The following is a 25,488-nucleotide window of genomic DNA, read 5'->3' on the forward strand; positions in this document are numbered from 1 at the left end:
CAAGCTAAATCACAGCAGCACAGCACAGCAAATGACGTTTTAATAACTTCATCAGATACCTAACCTTTCTTCCTTTGATGAATAAATAATCAAATTCAAATGAACTAATGAGTGAACAAAATTCATTTACATGCAAAATGCATTAAAACACATGAACCTTAAAGGTGAATGAATCTAAAAAGTTAAAAAAAAAAGTATATATAAATAGATATAATAAATAGCTATATATATTTTGTTACATAAAATGCTTCAAACATAAACCTTAGTTAAAATTGCTTTGTTGAATATAAGTATTACCAGCACAAAAACAAAAAATGTCTAAAAATGTTTTTTCAAAAAAAAAGCTTGAAACAAAATAAAAAAAAATATGAAATAGCACTTGTGGTGGAAATTAAATTAAATTGTTCATCTTGTTAAAAGATATATATATATATTATTATTTAAAAAAACCATAAATGCTTGCATATATAATATATATAAAATTATTTAAAAAATATATATATAATATTAATATAATATAATATAATAATTGATCTCAATTTCTTCACAGGTTTCAAGGATAATATTTCATTTAAACCAGGGCAGAACTTTTAATCAAGAAATAATTTATAATTTTATAATTATATATCATCCAAGTCTCCCAAGTCCCTCCTCTGGGGTCTCGTGGGAGACTTGACTGACAAACAACTTCAAAACTAGCTTTAATGCCACAATTGTTTTGTTGTTTAAACAGAGCATTTTTTTCTTTTCTTTCTATCTCGTATAAATTCTCATAAATTCTCTGGCTCAATTTCCTCTTGGGTCTTGCCAACATAAAAAAGAGTCACAGATTTCACATGTAGCAATATATATCACTCCTGTGTGGTTACAGTTGGCAAAACCTTGAGTATTATAATACCTTTTTTCTTTTTTTCAAAAGAATAGAATCACCTTCCTTTAATAATTAATGCAATATATTTTCACCGCATTTTTCATATGTGTTTTATTTTGTTTAAGAAGTTTGCCCAAGTTTGCCTTTCTTGATATATTGTCCTATTTATGTGATTCTATATACACATTTTTATATGGATTTTTAAAGATATGATTTAAATCAGACAAACTGGCAAATTTTTCCATTCTTTACTAAGAATACTTTACTCAAAATTACTCTCCCTCCAAAACCAGAACAAAATGGCAGAATGAAAACCTTTTTGTAAAGTTTTGCAATACAAATCTTCTGTTCTTCTTTCCTTAACTTCTACAATAACTGACTTTAGGAGATCTAAGCATTAGAAAACATATCTTTTCTAACATTTTTGAAAAAAAAGTTGTATTTGAAATATAATCAAAAAAATTCAAATTTTTTTCAGGGTATTGTTCCAAAAAAAAAACATCATCATATAACCGCCCCATCGTGAGGTTTAGTTATTTTTTTTATTAAAATTAACTGTGAACTTTTTTTCTTCCCAGTGAGAAATATGTTTGTGTAGGCATGTAGGTGCACAATGGGCAGTCATAGCTAGACCTTTAGATTTATTGTTTGGAAGAATATAAAAGAATATAAATCAAATTATTTAAATAAAACAAATTAAAACAAAAACTGTGAAATAAATATATTATTAAAAGAAATAATATTAAAACTTTCCAAAACAAAACAAACCAAACTAAACCTATCTCATGAGGAATACACGTAAAAGGTCCAAAACATCCAAAGGTGTGTGAATAGAATTATTAATATGGGATGTTCCATTACCACGTTCTTGAGATATTTTGCCAGTGGAGCAGTAATAGAAATGTTTCCAGATCAATAAGCCTCTAAAACTAAATCAGCTGATTGTCATTTGACTAGGCAGTTGTTAAAATATGCTAAATATTTAAGGCCCTCAGCATCTAGGAGATTTTTTTATTTTTTTTGAGCATTAGGAAAAACTCTTAAGGATGTTACTGTAGATGAAGGTTTATTCCATCAAAAATGCTGCTCGCCGAATCCTCCTGTTGTGGGGAGCTGTGCCCCCACACCTCCCCTAATTATATATACCAACTCTGAGATCACACTATTGTCGGAATATACCATTCACTGTTTTTACTTTTCTGTCACTGAACATAGTCTCATCTATGAGGTGGATAAGGGAGATGTCTGTGTTCTTATTTTTCTTATTTTCAGAAGAGACTATGTCCAGGATATAGTAAAGAGGACCATTTGAATAAGTTATTATTTCAGTTCACAGTGCTTTTTTGTTACTATTCTATTTTATGTTTATTAAGACAAGTAATAAACATCAGAATATGATTACTATTCAATCAATATTCATACAATAGTACCAAGATCTCCAAGTATTCTATAAAATTATGTTAAACCAGATTCAAATGGTATTCACTTTTATTTTTATGGGGCTCTGTTCTCCCTAGGATCTGCCTTTCAGGAGGAGAGGCCAGGATGGTGAGCAGTACAGATGACAGAAGCAAGAATCTAATATACCAGGATTAATTAAAAGTTAGATTTTTTGTTATATTTTTTTTAATTAAATTAAAAATACAGTAAGGAGCCATGACAGATAAGATATCATATACCACGTGACAATTAGATTACAACACAGTTATAGCACTAATCAAATTAAATGACTTTTCTCAGTCAATAACAGTATGCAAAGAAGGAGCAATGGCATACATACCTTTCCATCTTGCTTTGTAGCCCAATAATGGACCAATGATAACATTTCTGGAACAGTGTTACAAAAAGAGAAATATTTACCTGTGGAACAATGACTTACTTGATTTCTGGTGGTAACTTAAATGCAAAAAAATGTTACTTTGCAGTTGAGAACTGATGAACTGGAAAAAGACTATGTTAAAAATGTATGAAGGGTCTGGGCAAAACTCTTGATAATATTGTGAAAGTTACAGATGACAGCAACTTATGGAATAGAGGACTGAGGTTGGTGTAACACTTGCCAGTTGTTATTTTTGTGGTTGGTCACAGAGGGACATTAAGATATGCTGCCAGACTAAATCATGTTTCTTTTGTGGGGACTCAATTAATGATTTTGACAAGGTACAATGCAAACAGTGTGGGGAGAAAGGACATACGGCAAGAAGGTGTGTGACTCACTGCAGGTTGTATAAAAAAGGGACGGATTTGGATTTTTGGATGGATTGTCAATAGCCAAAAATAAATGATGAAAAAGGGTAAAGGGAAGAAAACATACACAAGAAAGGACAACAAGAGGATGGCTAGAGGGTGAACTAGATAAAGAAGAAAAAATATGGAGGGGAAACAGGAGGAGAGAGAGAGTGCATGCAGTAAGAGAGGTCAGGAGAAGGGAATGATACTAAAACTTTTTCTGAAGTTCTAGCCTGTGAAAAATCTGATGCTGATATCAAGTGTGTTTGTACCTAAACCCAGAAGAAAACTACTTATTTGAGGAAAGAGTATAAATAACATTTAAAAATATTTTCTGTAAACTTAAAGGAAGGAAAAGCAACAATTTTAGAGTGCTTTCAGTAAATGTGAACAGTATTATTAACACTGGAAGAAGGACAGGGTTACTGGAATGGTGTGCTAGTTGAGACATGGATGTTGTTCTGTTAGAGGATATAAGATTCTTGGTAGGTGAAAAAAGGCTGCAAAAAGAACACTTCTGGGCTGGATATAATATAGAAGTGATCATTGTTCTGGAGTGGCTGTGTTGTGTTGTTGTTGTTGTGTCTTTTTTTGGCTCCGGTTATTAGGGTAGTTACGTTCAACTCGCTCGCTAATGTTTAGTTTTGGATTTTTCGATTTTGCCAAGTTAGCCCTGGCTGACGACTAAATAACCTTCCCCATGCATTCCAAAAAACAATGAAAATACTAGATGTAACATTGGTAAGGATGGGAAGGTTAAATGTGGATGTGAGGTGGAAAGAGTATGTAATTATAGCATTATATGAGTATATAACAAACAAGGAAAAATTTGTTTCATCAAATATTATATACTATTTGGTGATTAAGATGAAAATTATGAATGAAGAGGTATTTCACTGTGATTAAGGGGAAAATGTAAAAAGAAAGAGAGGAAGAGATAAAAATCTGGTAAAAACAAACAAAACAAAACTAATAAAAATAAAATAAAAGGCAAAGGGTATTCACCAGACCAATTTATTGTAAGTGCTTTCAAATGAAAAAATATGCGAACTTCTTAAGGTAAACATAAAGAAAAAACTCCAAGGTTTAAATAAACCACCAAAGATGACGTCATCATTCAATTAGACACATTTAAAGGCACACACCTTCCCTAAAACCATATATACAACTTTCATGAAGTAACAACCCATTGTAGCACAATAAAACAGTAAAAAATGTATACAAATAATATATATATAAAAAACCTGTAACATAAACAATAAAATGAATAATAATAGTAATATTGAATATATATATATATATAAACCTGTAACATAAACAATAAAATGAATAATAGTAATATTGAATATATCCTAGTCTATATATAATGGACGCTTATTAACATCTCTCTAAAGACTTCAATTTTAACAGACACTTCAAAGAACTGGATTCATTCAGTCCTGGAAACATATAAGCATTTGTCAAAACCTAGCACCATAGCTCCCTCATTTGTAACCTAAGAGGCCATGGTCCTCCCCTAGGGTTTTCATTTACTTGCTCTATAACAAGAAACAAGAAACAATGATCATTTTATTCATTAGTGTGTTTAGCTAAAGCATTATTACAATCCTTTTTAAGAATACTATATTGGTGCTCATAAATCCTTTGTTTCAGGTGTCTTTCAGTTTTACCTATGTAAAATTGAGGACAATGTTGACATTCGGCCAGATAGACAACCCCAGGTCATATAACCATAAAGGAGCTCTATAAGTACTGATCTGAATGGTGGATTGAATTTAAGATGACGTATAAAAAATGCTTTTTTTCAATGACAGGATGATGTAAGAAAGGAAGAGAAAGTAGATTATGGAAAAATGTATAGAAATGAGTTTATTATATGGAACAAGAAATATATATAAAAGAAATCATGAAAAAATAAGGCATTACTGTTTAGATGTAGATATTTACAAGATAGAAGGCAGGAGGTATCTGCATGTTGGGCAAAACAGTAAAGGAGGGTATTAGTATAATAAGTGAAACTAAACATATACAAGGAAAGGAATGGGATATTAAAATTTATATGGAAGAAAGATGAGAAGAATGAAAACATTGGACACTTATAGCACTAAATACAGATTATACATTTTTATTTTTTATGAGAATAATAAAGAGAAGAATCGAAGGAGGGATGAGGGATATTATGGAAGAATATATATGGTATTAAAGGAAGGGATGTCAAGAATTGTTACTGGTTGTGAGAGAAATTGTGGATGGATTAAGTAAAACAGAGACTATTATACCGATGTTAAGTGATATCAGCAAAGCATTTCATACAGTATGATGTGATGTTTTATGAGATGTTATGGAGAAGTTTGGGAAAGGTAATAGAATTAGAGTATGTACGTTAGTATTTCAAGACAGAGTGTCAGTGCTATTGAGTCTGAGTAAAGAAATATGCATGAAGTGTGGCATAAAACAAGGATGTCTCATGAGTCAAATATTGATTGGATTGGTAATAAATGTGACAGTGGGTGAAGTAGCTTATAAAATGAAAGATGCTAGACATGTGATGCAAAATAAGGTGGACATTTCAGTAGTTTTGGCATATGAAAACAGTAAAGTTGTAGTTGCTAGTAGCAAAATATAGTTGAAGATTTGTCTATATCAATGTTTAAAATAAATGGGAATGATCTTGAGTAAGGATAAAAGTAAGGGTTTGCTTGATCTGGTGAAAATTGGGCATGTTTATTTTCAATAAATGAAGTATTTTGCTAGGGATAAAATGTGGGGAGAATTATATAGGTACGATGCAATGGGAGGGTTTGATAAATTAAATGAAAGAAATATATCTTCTGTGGAGGACGTATAGATTACGATTCAGTAAAAAGGTTTGGCTGGTGTATTCTGTATAAATGGGAAAATAGCATATATGTCAAATGTTTATATGATACAAAAAAAATATGAAAAGGAAATTGTACAATTGATGTTTTCTTTCATATGGTGTTCAAGATTAAATCCAGTGAAAAAAGGTGCGTTGTATATTAGGAAATTTAAAGGGGGATTGGGTTTACTAAATCCAGTTGTTTATCTACTTCTTTAAACTTATATTTAACATTAAAGTGAATAAAGTAAGAGAATAAGAAATTAATAGTGAAAATGTTTAAATATAAGTATGAAAAGTTTTGGGAGATGATGAGAAAATGAAAAAGAATATGTAAATGAAGAAATAAAAATTTTTAAAGAAAAAATACTAATGTGGAAAATAAAAAATGGTGCTGTAGAGAAAGATAGATGATGTGGTATAATAATGTGAGTAAACATAATTATTATGTAAATCCATGTGAAAAGTACTAGAAGTGAGTAAAGCCATTAAAGTAAGGAAAAGTTGGTTTACCAAGATAGTAAATTTACTATGGAAACTGATAATAAATAAGTTACCAGTAAAAGGGAAAATATCATTTAAAAAGAATGTTGAAAGAGTGTGTTTATTTTGTAGGAGGAAGAGAGAGAGCATTTTTTTAAATGCAAAAGAGTGATAAAAATGTGCAAAAGCTGTGGAGAAAGTTGTGTGAAGAAACATTTTTGAGAATATTGACAGAAACGATATTGATATTATAAGAACAAGTATAAAGAATACGTGAGAATGATAAGAATTAATGTTATGCAATATGTTTTTTGGCATGAAAGCTTGAATAAAATTTTGTTTAATGGGAAATGGAGTTTGGTAGCTATATTGCAAAAAATAGGTTGTGGTTATGGAAGGAGGAGTTTGGGTCAGTTATGGAAGAATTGCAATGATGATCTTACAAAAACTGATAATTAGTAAAAATATATATATATATGTATATATGTGCCTGTAAATATACACATTTTTAAATATGCAAATAACGTTTTTATGCTGTGTCAAATAAAGGACCCCTACTCTTTTTATAGGCGACATGGGATCTTTTATATCCACCTGAGCTACCAGCTAATCAAACATATTGGAGCTCAGGTGAACATCTCATCCAAATAATGGCACACTCAGGAGTACAGCACCCCCCATGCTACACTGCACTGTCAGTATTGGAAATTAATACACACACCTGGGAGGAATACAATCCACAGCATTTTGTACTAAAGGCAAGTGTTTGCCTGTTGTGCCTCTGACACTGCAAATTATGACCATGCCAAAGTCATAGGTGAAAAATGAGAACTTCAAAACCTCTCACATTAACATTCCAGAGTGTGTGTCACTAGTCATATACATGCACTGCATTACCCAAACTTATATAACTTTTTCTAGATATCCTTAACTATGAAATCTACTGTCTGGAATAAAGTCAACCTCTGCTCGGTTTTCTTGCCAAAATCTCTGTATTTCAGTAAAAGGTCTTCGGGATAAAACCTTCTTTAGTACAGGGTCCACCAACAGAACATCACAGTTGTTTTGATATAGTTATTGATGTCCCCAACTAAATGTGAATAATTAGTCTCAAGACAAACTAGTTTATTATTTTGATAAATTCATTGTTTAGGCATTCTAGCTGTTGTGATATATTCAGTCCCCACATTCCTTTTTGCATTATAAACATTTTCAAACCATCCTTTTTTACCAGTAGAGCTATAATAACTTTCTAGTTATTTGTTGGTAGCTATTCTGGTCTCTTGAAAAACACATCTGTACTTCTAATACAAAGTATGCCAACCTGGCCGAATTCACCATAAGGCAAAGAAGTTATCAGATATGGAAAATAGTTACTGTCAGCAAACAAAATGTGTTTGCTTTAATAATATTACAATTTACTGTTGACATGATCTTGCCTTTTTGATCTCCCCAAAGTTTAACATCCATGGAAGTTATTTCAACGTCTGTTATGAAATATAAAATCCAGCCCATAGATATTATCTTTTAAGATATCAATAAGCCATAAACAATCCTGAAATAAATAAATGAATAAACAAATACATTTGTTTATTTAACATTTACTAACTGCAAAAACAGGCTGATCCAAAGACCCTTATTAGCCGTGACCTTGGCCCAAACAGGCAAATACATATATTAGATCACATAGAGGTAGTTAATACAGATATTTAAAACAACAAATAACACATTTTGGCAATGACATTGCATGAAATATAGATTGGTATAAGTAAGTTTAAAAGCACATTGTATTATTTAAAATGTGTACATTGTTTAAGAAACAAAGTAACTTTATTCAGTTAGTACAACTGAAATTTAAACGGCAGACAGTGTACTTGTATACTTTTTGGAGATGACCCAACAAGGATTTTTTAAATGAAATTAACTTTTCCTTCATTCTAGTTTCATCACAGATGGCATTCTAGGAGGCAGGGACAGTTTGCTGTATCATCTTTCATAAGTAGAAAGAGTAAAAGGTGGTCCCTGAGGCTGATATGCAGAATCAGAGTATATCAGGGGCAGTGGCTTATTTGCAACTTGTTTAGTAAAGGTAGACCATAGCTAAGAAGAAGGATTTTGAAAATGAGGCTATTCAGAAGTAGAGAGGATGTGGCTGTCACAGAGAGCAACTCTGCTTCTGTGAGAGTGCTGCACTGATGTTCTCTGAGTGAAATGGGATGGACAAATTGGAATTTTCTTTTCAGCAGCTTGAAGAAGGGATGAATTTTGTCCACAAGAAGAAGCTAAGATTGGAAGTGTATATTCTAATTAGTAATCAATACATTTAAGACACTAGAGCATCAGGCTTCTGGGATAAGTAGGTTAGAAATTTTTAAAAATATCAGTTGAGTCATATGACTTTATTTATATGTTTCTCAATATGTTAGTGAAAAGAGAGGTGCGGATCAAACAAGATATCTTTTTATTTAAACTTAAGGGAGATTAGTACCCTTAAGAGCAGAGGTGGTAATTGGAGGGAAATTAGGGAGTTTTTTGGGGTGCAAAATAGTAGTACAGTAGTTTTAAATATGTTAACAGAGAATTTGTTGTTGTGCAGCCAGTTCCACATAGTAGAAAAGTCTGTCTGTCTAGCATTAAGTCTATTTATCTGTCTGGTATTCAAAAACAATATCTGTGTAAGGAAAGACATCAATATGAGTATGGTCTCAAGGAAGGTCACTCTTGTGCTGTAATATTAAGTCATCAATAACTGGTCCATATTATTACATGTTCACTAATGAACCTTGTTAGAAATATAACCGGATTCTCTGCATCTTGTATGAATGTGTTAATCTATGAGGAAGGAAAGGTTGTCTGCAGTGCTTTCTCTTTTAAATGAAGATGTGCACTGAAAAGAATAAAAAATTATATTCCAGACAGCAGTCCTAAGGTTTCCAACCTGAAATTTAATTTGGGATAAATTGCAACCCTGATGCTATTATACTGAAACCTTCCAGTCATCCATACTGAATCAGCACTGCAAATAATTCAGACTTAAGGGCTTTACAGGCTATATTCAGAGGATGAAATCATGGTGTACATCATCTCATTCACACAAGGATGAGACCCTAAGGCTATGACTAGTGTAATGTACCCATCATGATACGAGAGGACCTATTATACAGTAACAACAGTTAGTGTGTACTGTTATAACCTTTTCACTAATTGGAATTGTAAGATTCTGTTACTACCAGCAATGCATGAGCTGCTTTTAAGTAATAACTCATGTTCAAGTGTGGGTAATGCAGAATTTTCTCCCAGATGATGAGGCTTGATCAACAAAGTGAGGCACAAATGACTAAATGTTGCATTACCCCACAACGGGACAGGAGTTATTGTTATTGAACAATATTATTCAAGAAAGAAATGTTTTACCTTTTTAAAATTAATGTTCTTGTATATCCCTGCCTGCCTCTTCTGTCTAGAGAAAATCTGACCAATATATTGCACATGCCAATACTTGCTCAGAGCACCATTAAAATGTAACGAAGTAAGGACTGAGCATGTATACAGCTACATGTTAGGATACATATGGTGTAACCTTTTGTTATATTTCCAGATGGAGTTTTATTTTTCCAGTTTCTCTTACTTTTAAGATGTAGATTGCTGCATAGTTGGTTGTTTCGTTTCTCTGCTAACCAGCATTAGAATATGGCAGCTGTAGTTTTCACTTGCAATAGATACAGTTGCAGGGATTTCTGCTGTCGTTACTGTGCAACTTTTTTTTGTGGTTAGTACTGGACTTATGGGTACACTGATTTCTAAGTCCAGTCAGCATGCACATTTTTGAATATTAACTGCATTTATCATATAAATGCTATTATAATGACCTACTGTAAATTGTTTTTGTGCTTAACCGAAGAGACATTCATTGCTCAGTGGAGACAATGTTAAAAAAAAAGTTTTTCAAACTGAAAAATGTGGGCCTTTGCTATGAGGGCACAGTGTCCTATGGAGTTCCTTGCCTGAGATGCTATGGATGATGCTTGGATTTGAAACTTTTTAAAGAAATGATTTGAACTGACATGTTTAGTAAAAACAAAACATGGGCTGAAACTTACCCCAGTATTCTTAGGAAGTGGTGCAGCAATCCGGCATGCCCTGCATTGATGTGTTAAGTTTAATTGCTATCTGTTTTGCAATTCATAATTACTTCTATTCCCACAGGGATGACAACTCAGTATTCAGGAATCTATAAGATTATAAATCATAGCTCTTAATCAGTCGGGGACAAATCTCAACAGAATCAGGGACAAATCCAGAAATGATCAAGACACTTTTACCTAATGGTTAAGGTGTTTGCCTTACAAACACAAGGTACAGGGTTTGAATCTCACATATGAACCTATGAACCTATTAATTTAAAACATTGACAGACTAAGACAATGTCAATTAATATACATTTTTTGAAGTAAAAGAAGTCTGTAACTCTAATTATTGTCATTAAGTGTTATTCACTACCTTTTCTTCAAAAGTCATCAGTTTTAGGAGGGATTAAGAGGAACAGAGCTACATTATGAGTCAAAGTCAGGGACATCATGGAACTCGGGGGCAGTTCAGAGGTATGTTCTGAATCGCTCCACTGAGCAATTGAAACAACTTTGTAGTGGACAGCCCTAACTACTGAGAAGACCAGATACAGGCAATGACACTACCCTATAGACACACACAGACACACATTCTCACACATGTACACACACACACACAAAAACAGACATTCACACTGACACTCACACATGGTCCCAGCATACACATAAACACATCACAGAACACACTTTGGCAGGGACTGGGAATAACTAAATTCCCAAACTGAATTAGCGTCAAAATACTTAATTCTCTGCTTTTATCCAATCAGGACTTCATCAGAATAATTAACAACTTAATACAACCTTATTTATATCCTAACCATCCAATAAAAATCCCTTCAATGGCGGTTTGCTGTTTGGATATGACTGTAGACTCTAAGTCCATAAGAGCAGCCATTGAAAACAAATGGAGAATTTTAGAAGGTAATTCAGATTTGATAAAATGTATAGGACCTATTCCAAAGTTTGTATATAGAAATACATGGAATTTAAAGAAGCTGTTGTATACAGAAAGGCTAGTGAATTGTAGACTGCAGATCAGTAATGGAAGAAGGGGTATGTATAAATGTGGGGGTTGCACTATTTGTAGATATATTTTGGCGGGTCTCTATTTAAGCCTTGAGCATTTAACAAGGTTATTTCTATCCCAGGAGTTTTTTCTTGTAGAAAAGGGGATTGTTTATGTAAGTGTGTGTTCTGGATGTAAGGTATGACTACCAGGAGCCTAGAGAAAAGGGTAAAGGAACACTTGTATGCCATTAAAGTTAAAAACAAAAACAATGCATTGTTTAAACACACCAAAAACTGTGCTTTATATAAGAAACATATAAGAAATTTGTATTTACTATTGTTGAACAAGTACTGATGGATAAAAGAGGGGGGATTTTAAGACCAGGGTGGAACAAAAAGAGGCTTTATTGCAACTAAAGGTAGGAGCAGACATGCCCCCTGGTCTTAATGAAGTGAATAATATTGTGTTTTTTAAAAGATAGAAGAATATTTGTTTCTAAATAAACTGAATTGTAAAATAACAGTTTTACTTAAAATGCTTTGTAACAAATGTTTTTATAAGAAGCACATTTTACTTTAACTTAATAGGTTTTTCTATTGATTTTTATTGGATGGTTAGGAAATAAAGGTTGTATTATGTTGTTAATTATTCTGATGAAGTCCTGCTTGGTTGAAAGCTGATAAAGTGTTTTGACACTATTTCAGTTTAGGAATTTAGTTATTTCCAGTCCCTTCCAAAGTGCATTCTGTGGTTTGTTTTTGTGTTTCTTCTACTACTGACATTGAAACTTTTCTTGTTGGTATACACACAAACACACTGACACTGTGACATACACTTACATGCACTTTCATTCAGACAGAATATGACTTGCTTACATCAGCACTCTAAGCAGGATTCACACACAGTATGAATTGCCTACATCAGCACTCTAAGCAGGATTCACACACGGTATGACTTACCTACATCAGCACTCTGAGCAGGATTCACACGCAGTATGACTTACCTACATCAGCACTCTGAGCAAGGTATGAAGCAGCTTCACTTTACTCTGTGCAGAGCCCCATCACTGAAGTCACATGTGTGCCGAGTAAGACTGACAGATCACTGAAATCACATGTGTGCCAAGTAAGACTGACAGATCACTGAAATTATAGGTGTTTCGGGTAAGACTAACAGATCACCGAAATCACAGGTGTGCAGGGTAAGACTAACAGATCACTGACATCACAGGTGTGCAGGGTAAGACTAACAGATCACTGACATCACAGGTGTGCAGGGTGACACTGGCAGATCACTGACATCACAGGTGTGCAGGGTGAGACTGACAGATCACTGAAATCACAGGTGTGCAGGGTGAAACTGACAGACGTGCAAACACATTAGAAGCCTTGGTCCTGCACAGACCTTCATAGTACAGGCATCTAAGACTCCTGCACTGTGCAAATCACCTATAAAGGCAGTGTGCCAGGAAGTATATTGATACAAATGCACACAGCAATGCTTATAGGCAGTTAAGGAATCTATAAGTTAGGATAGTCCTATCAGGTATGCAAAACAGCTTACACTGGTCTTCCATACTTTGCAAGCAGACTGTGAATGCAGTACTTACCAATTTAGGAAGCAAGAATCATATTTTGTTAGATTCTGTATTGTGGCAAAAGTTCTTTTTATCTTGTAAAGGAAAAAAGACTGTAAAAGCTCAATTGATGTGCAGCAAGAAGCAACAAATTCGGCTACTATTTCTTTAGTCGTTAGTAACGTGTTAGCAAATGATATACAAATGGCAGCCATATGAAGTATAAGTGCTCATGACTGCAGTGTTTGTGTAGTCCCAGATTTCACACAGCTGTGCTACTTTCACTCTGCGCATGTGTAACATCAAGATAAATAGTATGTTGTATTAGATGGTTACGGTGTAAAGAACCATTTCAGACTCTGGCATTTTTGTTCCAATAATTTGCAAGAGAAGGCTGTCAGCTTACTAGTATATTTTTTTGATTCAGGAGAGAGTACAATGTCAAGAAAAATTTGAATTGTGAATTTTGTGAAATGTAAATCTTTTGAAAAGTAATGCATACTGTTTACTAGCTACTCCAGTATTTTTCCATTGATAAGACAATTACTGAACTAATACAGTCAAAATGACATGGATTCTTAGAACATTAATAAAATTTAGAAAGCCTTGACTTGATAAATCTTATTAAAGGCAATCTTTCTGCGTTTCTGACTTTAGTGGAGAGGTATAATCCCTATGATGACTGCTGGACATTTTGCCCTTCTTTGAGAAACTGCAGAGAGAACCTTGGATGCACAGTGCTTCAGGGAAAGATCTACGCAGTAGGGGGACATGATGAAACAATGGAGCTCAGCAGTGCAGAACAATATGACCCACTCTCTTTTAAATGGTCACATGTAGCACCAATGAAGAACAAGAGAAATAAGGTATGTATAAAACTGAAGCATTTTATCAAAGTTACACTAAATGAGAGAATAAATAGAATGTAATATTAATAAAAGGTATTGTTGACACATACACTGCATATTTAATTGTGTAAAACATGTACCTTCTAAAGGGTTAGCTAATGGTGACCAAAAGCAAACTCCACAATTGTCAAATGCCTGGGGAACAGAATGTTGATAGTTTTTTTTTTCAAAGGAAATCACTGCTGGTACAGTTCCTAAGTGCACACCAGCACTTATTCCTTTGTTTTATCAGGTTTATGTGTGTCTGTCTGTCTATCTATCTATATCTACATATGTGTGTGTGTGTGTGTTCATGGTTGTGGGAGTTGGCCAACAAATGAGGGGTGCAGGGGGACTTGTGACCACAGCAAAAAACACAGTTGTAGATTTTGCCCCTTTGGTATTTTTTGGGCATTTGTTTTCTGCATTTTGGTTCCTCATTGTCTTGTAATTAGTGATTTCATAGGGGAACCACATTTCAACTTACATATTCATTGTAATTACTTCATTTTGTCTTACAATAACCTAAGCTTACTTCAGATAGCAGTATATGAATTCAACAGCATTTGTAATGTAGCAATGAACAAATTTAAACCACATCAGTGACTTTTACATTTCATAAATATCATATGGGATGCATTATGCAGCTATCTTCCCTTGTAAAATTACACTTTGAAAGGTTTGTTCTTAAAAATCACAAAGATACACTTTTTAAATGGCTAAACCATCCACAGCAGAAGTGCTTCAGGAAAGGAAGACCCTGATTTCTGAAAATCGCTTGCAGTCGGTCTGCAGCACATAAAAGAGAGATTGTTTTTCTTTGATAGTCATTTTTACTCCTTTTTTTATTTCATATACAATCATGCCTCTCCTGTAGTAAGTGTCATGGGATCTTTATCTTCCGTCTTGAGTTACCATAAACTCAAGCAGACAGTATCTCAGTTTAGCATATCATCTAAAGGGTGTCACTTCACAAGTACAGCACAGTGTAACAGCTCGGTTATATGTGATTTACTGTAGAAGAAACTTTGGCTTTAACAATAAAAAGGTGCCACAGAAAGATATTTTTGAGATAAATATATAAATTGCCAAACAGTAACCATATGTTTTTCTTGCTTGTATTTATAACTTGCTAATATGTGCAGAATACAAAATCACTATAGTTTGCATTTAGCCAAGAAGTTTGACCTGTGATGTTAAAAGCGTATACATCAGTTTATGTCTAAAATCAATAACCTCTGAAATGCTTAAATTATGACTGTACTTTTCTTTCTCCACTAGGTGGGCTTAACAACTATAAATGGTTTTCTCTTAGCAGCAGGAGGTTTTGATGGCACAACTTATCTGAATACAGTGGAAGCATATGACCCAAGCACAGACTCATGGAGGTATGGTAACTTAAGCGTCCAGTCAATCATTCATAGATTTAATCCAATTAATCCAATAACAAGTAAATTCTGGTTAAAATCTCACTCCCTGTTATGTAAATACAGCATAATCTTAAACAAGCACACAACAAGTAAAAATAAGCAGAAAAAAAACTGCCAGTGTAGGTTAGTACACAGAAAGCTACCAATGATGCAATTTAAATGTAAAGGAAAGGAAGAAATAATTACTTGCATGATGTAGATAAGCCAGGTATAAAAATCAGCTACAACTTAAATCACAATATACATGCCTTGCATTGTAAGATATGACTGAATGACTACAAGAAACGCATGGAATCAATGAAGCAATATGAAAGGGCAATTCTTAAAACATTATTGTGGACACCTGTACTCCTCTAAAACAGTAGCCTCCTACCTATCCTGTAGCTGACTGAGAAAACTCTAGTCTAGAGACCAGGTTTTAGTTCAAAGCCACAACATCTGGAATATTAAAAAAAATCCTTTTTCACTATCCAGTGAAAGTCATTGTGGAAAAAGTGAACATCACTCAGATTTTCTCAGAATGATGTCTCTTTTCATTGCAAATCACTTTGATATAAATTCACCTTCTAACTGTTTAGGTACAGTTGCTCAAACCATGCTGTTAAATCTTCTTCACCCTTAAATCTATAACCCTTCCAGGCCCAGGTGACCACTGGCCAATTTGTAGCCTGCACTTGCAAAGCTTATGGAGTAAGATAAAATTACAGATGTGGCAGTTGTCTGGTCATCATAAATGATACAGACATGACTAATACTTTTCTGTTTACTTTTGTTTACATAATCAGTTAAGTATAAGACACATCAAAATTTCCCTTTCATCTTCGGGGTTCGCTCTCTTTATTGAAATGAATACTATTTCTCTTTACTTATTAATAACATGAGAGATTTTTAACACATATCTCAACGTTACTACTCATAGCTGTGCTAGATCTAACTTTAGTTGACAATCTCTCATACTTCTGTCTCGATGTATTTTTAATTACTTCACTATGCTATCAGCTCCTTTACAACTTTCACTTTAATTTCCTTTAACCTTTACAATTTTACTTTAATTTCCTTTAACCTTTACAATTTCACTTTAATTTCCTTTAACCTTTACAATTTCACTTGTTCCCTCATTCACAACTTTCTGTTGCCAGACAGTAAATTCCTCCTTCCATCATAGTCTTACTGGAGTACAAGTCCATATAATAATCTGTGAAAATGTTCCTTATACCAGCACTATATGTTTTCATCTGACCTTTCTTTGACTGGATCCCCCTATCCTTTGACCTTCAGTCCTCCTTATTAACAGCTTGGTCTCTAGTTCTCCTTTCATCCACCATGCAGTCCACCTTCTTTTTAACTCCACTTTAATTATTCTTTCTTCCAAGGTTTTCAGTTCAATTTTCAACTTGATAGTTAATGGCACTATTCCTTCTCCTGCTGATCCCTGTCTACTGCCGTCTGTGTGCAGCTTCTCTAATCATTTGTCAGGTGTCCTCAGCCACACTTCCTTTCTTCTTCTTCTCATCTCCCCTTCTTTCCCATCAGTCATCCTCCTGTATCTGCTTTATTCCATTACATTCCTTTATTCCAACTTCCCCTCACCTTCTGTTTCTTTAGCTCTTTATTTTCTTTCACCATCTGCTGCATGCATTCCATATGTTTGGGGTTTTGCCACTGGCCACTGCTGTCCTCTAGTCAAATTTTCACCTCCCTGCCATTGCATGCTAACTACGTCATGGGTCAGATGTATTCCTCTCCCCTGCTCTCTCCCCCTGTCTAACCTTCTCTATCAATAGTCTACTTGTTTTTATTCTGACAATGTAAAACCACGTACATCTGGCTTTTTTGCCATACATTCACTGTTTCCAGATTTTTCATACCCAGTTCTAAAACTCTACTTTTTCTGTGACACAGTTTTCCCATGCAGTCTGATCTTTTGTAGGATTAGAACCACATTGAACTATCCACCAGTAATCAGCCTGTACTCTGCCTGTCCCACTTTTCCAATACACTGTAACCACAAAGACAATTGGCAATAATGGAGAACGCTGGACTGAAATACCATTTTGCATGATGGTTGAAGTGTTGCAACAGAAGCGTAGTTCTACACAAGCATGCTGCTGTCATAACATTTTAAATCATGATCACAAAGACCCTATTTCAGTCTAGTATTGTCCATTATTGCCATTTGCACAGTGTCCCTTTTCTGCCTCATAGTGACTGTAATCAAAGTAATAGTTAAAAAGAAAATTCCCCATTTCCTTGGTGATACCTCTCAACTACCCTTGATTTTAGCTCTCATTCTTGTCTTTCTGGTAGATCCCTATGGATTGCAGTCAATTTTCAGTACCAGACAGTTCTTAATCATTTAGAGCAAACATTCTGAATGAAGTCAAAAATAATGGAAGAGGGATCTATATTAGAACATCGAAGTTTTAAAACTTCGAACGTTCTAATATTGACCCTAAAACAGCGAACACTGAAAATAGCAAAGCTGCAGAACACTGAATTTTTTCCTAGGGAAAGAATTTGGTTGGCCATTTCTGTGGCTTTGCTATTTTCAGCACTGTGGTGGAAAGTTACGGGTCGGGTTCAGGTAAGTGTGCGACTGTGCGGACATTAGGGTTAGGTGAGTTAGGGTTAGGGAGTGGGTGAGGTGAGTGTGCGATAGCGGCAGACATTAGTATTATGGCGGGGTAGGTGAGTTAGGGTTAGGGCGCGGGTCAGGTGAGTGTGCGATATTGACAGACCTTAGGGTTAGGGTTTGGGTTAAGGTAAGTGGATAGATAGTAGTGTATGTACTTTTTAGTGTAGGACAGATGTAGGATTTTAAGTGTATGTGTGTGGATTTCTGTTTTTTTTGGTGTGCTTATGTTGTGTTGTGTTTCTCGGAACAGGAAATTTTTTCCCAGGGAAAAAATTTGCTGTTCCGGGTGTTCGATATTTTAAGCTTTCGCTTAAAAGGGGTCGATGAATTAGCGTTCACTTTTCTAAGCATTCACTAATTTAATATAGACCCTGGAGGAGGGGGTCAAAGGCCCAAAATCAAGGACAGATTTTAAATATTGCTGTTATCAGCTGACTAAGTTACAATAACAGGTTTTATATTAGCGTGCATTTTCTATAGAACAGGAAGTCTGCAATTCAAATGTCTGATATTATTTTTGACTTCAAGCAATCCTCAATGATTTGCCAGAAAACCACAGATTTTATGAAGAACAGACCAAAAATACGACACAAAAATCTATACATTCCAGGAAAGTCCAGACGGTTGAGATGTAAGATGCCAGATATTAGATTGTCATATTTTAGTGATGATGGAGAACACTGGAGTGGTTCATTTTCATAGATGTGAGCTATGATCAGGCTAGTGTTTTTCCTTTTACATTCAGCTATATCCAGTCTACTCCATCTTTTCAAGTTTCTGCCTGCTTAACATTAACTCTTGAATGAAAACTATATCCAATTCCATCTTCAAATCTTCTGCAAAATTTTCCTTCTTTCTTGGATAATTGGTTCCTCCTACATCAACACTCTCCCTCTTCATGGGATGATTGGTTTCTCCTAAATTCCACATCCTTGCTGCTCCTTCAGATTTAGGTGCATGTGGTCCTACCTCTACCCCCAGCCAGCAACAAGCAGGACTCACTTAAGTCTGCTTTGACTGTGGTAGTTGCCCACTCTCTGCCTCTGTGCTATACTTTAAACACGCTGAGGTTATAATCTCCTTCGCTGTCCCTTTCTTTAATTTTTCCCCCTTTTTATACATATGCTTCTTGTACATGTGGGGGTTGCCCTCCACTTGCATTTGCTGACCTACTATCCTTCTCCACAGACCACCATCTGCCTTTCCCATGCATAAATCACTGTAGATATGAATGGCTTCCTCTTCTGTTCTGACCTGTACTTCACTGCCCTTCCATATTATTTTTAATGTAGTCAAGTGGAACAGCTATATAGCTGCACCCAGATATCTACTGTACCATCCAGCAGGAGTTATTTTTTTTTCCTCACAGCATAATCTTTTACTAATTTGACCTTACAGCCTCCTATTGCCAGCTCTCTCTTGACTGCTGCTGTTTTAATGAGCCATTCCTATAACTGCTAACTGTGGCATTTTAGTGTTATGTAGCTAAGCTTGCCTCTCTCATTGATAAATGACCTGCACAATCTGCTCAATAAATTTGGTGATCTAACTGGCCACTACTCCCATTTACACTAGCGATGTGTACTACAATGAACTTTAAAGTATCTTTTCATTCTATTCTCTCTCCCAGTCCTATTATTTTAAAATGTTATTTCTTTTTCTGGCATGATATTCCATACCAGTTTGTTTATCTATCAAGCTATCTACAGCAGCATTCTTAGTTCTCCTGCTTGCTTATGCACTCTTCCTTGTATATCTCCCACAATTGTTTTGCAAAATGTCACCTATGATGTTGTGTGTACTAACTTCCATTGCCTCCAATTGCAGGGATCCATTTCAGCTTTCAGCCAGACCACATGGCTCAGGATACAGCCCAGCTTTTTGTTCATGCCTTCTTTATTGTTTAGCCTTCAAACCACCATCCAGCTATTCTCCAGCACACTTCCAGTCCCTGTATTTTTATTGTTCACCTTAAAGTTTGGAGATTTATGTACTAAATCTATATTACGTTGTCAGCCCAAAGGCAGAGTTGTGTGATTGAACAGCACTCACTCTCAGCAGTCATGTCATCTCATCATCTATAACAAATTTAGATCTGAAATTAGAATGACTAAATGAAGACGCAGAAATAATCTAACAGAGAACATTTAAAACAATATGAAATCATTTCACAAAATGTAAGAAGTTCTTCTGATGGTCACACTAGCAGAACTATACTGAAAGACCAAGAAAACATTATGAAGCACCCTAAGAAAATAATTGATGTTTTTCATCGTTTTTTTCTTTTCTGAATAGGTACCTAAGTACCATTCTGATCCTGTTTCAATAAATGCTGGTACCTATGGTGAGTATCCAAGTATTTTAAAGTAATTGGTAATAGATTCTTTAAATAAAATGAATGTGCATTCAGCTGCAATCCTAGATGGTTTAACTTTTTTTTTCATCAGATCAAAGCTAGTATTTATCAAGTCTTGAGGTACCCCTTTGAGTTAGACTTTGCCCTCACAGTGCAGAAAGTAGCTGATAACCTGCCCACCATGAAAGGCAGTGATGCAGATAATGCTGAAAATTAGACATTCTACCCTAACTTGTATCCTGTGAAAATGTTTGGAGAGAGTTATCTTAAAATGAATTTCTTCTAACAACCTTGCAGTAAATGATACTGCCCAACAAGGTTTCTTTCAGGTTTCTTCTGTGTAACTAATCTTATTGGTTTTTATCAACCCATTTTTGAGGCAGTGGATAACAACATAGCTGATGGCATTGTTTTCTTGGACCTGCCAAAAGCAACTGACTCCGTTTCTTATTCTACTATTATACTTGCCTTCAGATTGCTATCAATCTGTACACTGTCCAGTGGTTACTAAATTGTGGTCTGATTGAACTTGCTTTCTTACTTAATTTATTGAGGTTCATAGGTATGTACTAGGCTAACTACCAGAAGTGTCTTTTTAAGCCTAGCCATGCATCCCAAATCCCTGACAAGTTCTGGTATCCTAGATGAGTGTAAGCAGGGTCTTTGTAGATGAAAGGTTTACAAGCAGGGGTCTGGGGGATGAACCATTTACAGAATGTCTTTGTCCTTTAGATATATAGGTGCCAGACCAGATGTAAATTTCCTCTTCACCATCCAACACTTGAATTGGGTTAGGGAGGAACTCTGCTTCACATGGATGAGGAGCCTGTTCCAGAGAAGGGGTAGTCTCTGGGATACACATCTGTCTCTCTAGTGGGTCCTATTTATATCACAGACAAGGTTTAAGCTTTTAGAAGGGTAATACTGGTGCTGTTTGTTTTATGAATATACAGGAGGTTCTTCAGGGTGGGGTCTGAGGATGCCTTGTATGCTAGGCATAGATCTCCCCTCAACAGCTTGTAGGAGACCGAATACAGGGATAGGACCTTGAGGTGGTATGTACAGGATATATTATAGGATATAATATATATATTGGGGGGGTGTGGAGGGCATAGCCCTCCACATAATTTTAATGTATTCACTATTATAAGAAGGTATATCCATTAGAAATGCATTGATATATATATATATCTTTAGTAAAAACTATTGGCATAATGTAGGGGGCTACACCCTCACACCCCCTGTGTGGGGGACTGTGCCCCCCACGCACACCCTTATTTAATATTCTCACTCCAGGGTTGCACTGCAGTGGGGCAGGGGCTATATTCCATTTTCGACCAAATGAACTTTGACCAAGTGAGCTTTCAGTCAAGTGAGCATTCAGTGAAGTGAAATGCCTGGAATCATTTTTGACTAAGTGTAATTCGGCCAAATGTATGGAATCCATGCTACATATGCCCTGTATTCCTTTAGTGAGGAACCTCTGTGGATTTTCCAGTTGTTGAATGTGCCTGGTTAGGTACATACCAAAAGATACATCATATGCAATGATAGATCTGATGAATACCAAATATAGTGAAACAGTGGCTTCCTTGGACATACATGCCATACCTTTGTTTAAAGTTGCACAGCCTAGATTTCCTCACTGCTGTAGAAATGAGGGACAAAGGCTTTATTACTGTACATTGTAGAGTTAATCTGAGGCAGATCACAAGGTAGATCATAAATATACAGTAAGAATAACAGTGGGCCCAGGAATGAACCTTGTGGGACCATCTTGTTATGATCTCGGAAAGAGTGGCATTTTAACATCCAGTAACTTGAAAAGTTCTGTTTTCAAGATAGTTACCACTTCCATGATGAAACTGTTTCTTACAGTTTATGCAACAACATAACATGGTGTACAGTTTGGAAAGCCCTCTTATAGATCTAAAAACATGGATCCTGTAACTTTACCCTGATCAGGATTTGGAAATATGTGATCTGTCAGTGATTATATAGCTGTTAGAGTGCTAAAGTTATGATAGAAATTATGTTGCCTATCTGTGTGGATGTCATACCTTAGTAAGTACTCAAGATATTAATCATACACTATTTATTTCAAATATTTTAGCTATTGGACAGAAGTTAGCAGTAGGGTGAAATCTGCAGGAGTGAGGAAGGATCATGGTCTGTTTAAAGCAGTAAGGGAGGATTTTTGTTGTAAATGAAAAACCTGAAATATGTGCCAGAGGCTGACTGAGTATATGGCTAGATAAGTTTAGAATTTGGAGATGCAAAGTTTGAAACTCATGGTTGCTGCTTGTATCAGAGTTTTTCAAGGAGAGTTTTTTTTTTCTGCACCTGTTTTTTGATAATAACCCATACATTACATTGGGGGAAGTCAACAATCTTGTGACATGACAATCCTGGTTGGAAAGAAGATGGGTTAAAAACAAAACAAACAAAAAAAAAAACAGATTGGTAGGTAAAGGGAGACTGCTTATAGTCTGACTTAGCTGATAAATTATATCCTTGCTAAGAATACTGTAACTACCTGATTTTGGAACACATTGGAAGTGCTGAGTTGCTTTACCTTCCAGAATTATTTTGATTGTCAGTGCTTAATGGTTTGTACTTGCTCGGCATGCTCAGTTTCGGTACAAGTGATTTTCAGCCTAGTTTCCTTTTCAAATGTTGGTACATGCTAAATTTATATGTACAGGATGATTCCTTTTTCCATTCTGCCTATCCTTCATCTCTGTTTTTTATTACTTGTTTGATATCAGGGGTAAGCCAAGGGGAGTATCTTCCGTGAGCTTCCTGCAGCCCTTTGAGTGGTGTTGTTTAAATCCTTTGTCTTCCATACCATAAATGAATCATATATGGGTATCAAAAACTGATGACATTAAGGTAGCTAGTTTCATAACCACCATTCACATCTATCAAAAGTGCATCTTTTATGCGAGCCAGTTATGAAAATGGGCATTTATTAATGAAGGTTTTCTCTTCTGCTTTCCACCCCCCAACTGCCTATGTCCATCCCCCTCCTTGTTCAATCCATCCATTCATTATGCATCACCAGAGAGAAGGCTATCACTGCAACAAATAACACCCCTAATCAGTACCCTCACTACTGTATAAATTGTGAATTGCTTTGTTGCTTTGAAATACCAGTCTCTACCACAATATACACAACTGCAAAGAGAATGCTCAATCTTCTCCTATCCCCAGGATAGGCTAGCTGAGAAAAAACACTAACTATTGCCCTTCTTCTCAGGCTCTTCTAGCACCCAAAATGGTCATCTGGTTCACAATCGGGACTGATTTACCTATGTCAAGCTTCTTGCAAAGTTCTGATTTGTGACCATTTGTGTGACTATACACATGGAAGTGCTATTCATAGATTCAAATCATAAAGAACATTTTGGTAAATGGGAGTTGTGCATTCAGGATTATATGCGGCCATAACATTAGGGTGAGTAATGAAATGTAATTTTACTACTGTTGCACCACGTGCAGAGAGACACAGATTACAGCACCAACACCTTTTGTCCAGTGTAGCCTGTCACTGCACTAGTAGCTCATTGTGTACATAGTGCAAGACATCATGTTATCACTTGGTGCACCACAAAGTATTTTTCTGGTGTAAATGGATGCCTGGCCAGTCACTCTGCAGTTGGTGGAAATAAATTGTCTCTGTCAACTGTCTAGGCTACAATCCCTTTTTGTATAGTGATGCATTTATTGTCTGCAGTTCTCCACAGTCTTCATAAGGGTCATTTTATAAAATATTCAATGGATACAGTCATGACCGTGGAGTAAAATTCATTAGCATACTATGCCAGTGAAGGAATTGGGTACTACTGCAGTTCCCACCAGTGAACGTTCAGCTGTGTCTCTGTTTTGGGAATGCACGCAGGATGGATATAGCAGTATGGTCTTCGCAGCGAGATATGCCATTGTATCTGGTTATTAATTTTACAAGTTCCATGACATGTCAATTAAATTAACAATGGTGTTGTTCCTTAATATTTCTGTCTATATCCTTTTTGCCACTATTCCTCCTGACCATCAAGTCCTTTCCGCATGGGACAAAAGCCAGTTAGTTCCTCCGTGCCCAGAGTCAGCAGTAGGGTAACAACATGTCCAGAAGGGACCATCATCCTGGCAGGAATGGTCATTGTTTATTCTCTCTGGCTTCTTGCTAATGACTGCATAAATATTTTGTAAGCCATAACCACATTTCTGATGCTGATGTGCATCTGCATAATTGTAGAGTGTGCCTATGACCCTCTGTTCTATGTATGCATGCTCATTCTCTTGAACAGGATGGATTGGTAACTACAGTGCATATTTTTCCCAGAACTGGCATTATGCTTTCCATGCTGTGGGTCTTTTCCCATAAATTTGGGGCAATAGAGAGCCTGCTGGGAAATACCACACACTCCCCTCAGGAAAGGTGAGCTGTAGCCATTCATTTTCCATCCTTCCCTCCCACCCTTAAAGTGCCCAAGCCATTACTTGAACTCAAGTCATCGAGTGTCCATTGTCACAGTGTGAGCGGCATGTGTATGATGGGCAACACGTCGCCTTTTTTAGGCACTGGATTTCAGAATGTTGATGCAGGGCTTCCACACTTTTACCCCTGTAAATCTCTGTGGTGGTAATTTAGAATAATCTTTAGCAGTACATTTGTGTAGCTCTCAGAATGCTGTGGTGTATTGCATTTTGACAATCATTGCTGCCATAGCATTCTGACACATTCTGGCAATTTTTTTGGTCAATACTGTCTGTAAGGTTTTAACCCTTAGCAACTTTCCATCTTAATAAAAAAGTCATTTTTGGGTGGGGTTGCAGGGGAGTTAAGGGGCTGGCAGTCCCCTTACAAATGGAACTAATACTTTCCTGTTAATAATAATAATAATAATAATATAAAATTATATTAAAAATATAGCCACTTCATTTGCAATGGGCAGTGCCACTCCAATAGCAGTAGAGTACAGGAACTGGTGATTATGGAGAAAGTACAGTTGTGTAAGCAAA

The 25,488-nt window shown here is 35.6% G+C and overlaps 1 protein-coding gene across 1 annotated transcript in view; it reads left to right on the forward strand.

The window, feature by feature from the left end:
* Positions 1-25,488, forward strand: part of LOC122790972 (kelch-like protein 20) — a 155,220-nt gene that overhangs the window by 101,541 nt on the left and 28,191 nt on the right. The window contains exons 6-7 of the mRNA XM_044058696.1: positions 13,813-14,021; positions 15,324-15,430. Of these exons, the coding sequence (XP_043914631.1) occupies positions 13,813-14,021; positions 15,324-15,430 (316 nt within the window). The remainder of the gene's footprint in view (positions 1-13,812; positions 14,022-15,323; positions 15,431-25,488) is intronic.

The sequence above is a fragment of the Protopterus annectens genome, chromosome 16.part0 (assembly GCF_019279795.1).
Source record: "Protopterus annectens isolate FY-2018-M chromosome 16.part0, PAN1.0, whole genome shotgun sequence".
Taxonomy (NCBI): domain Eukaryota; kingdom Metazoa; phylum Chordata; order Ceratodontiformes; family Protopteridae; genus Protopterus; species Protopterus annectens.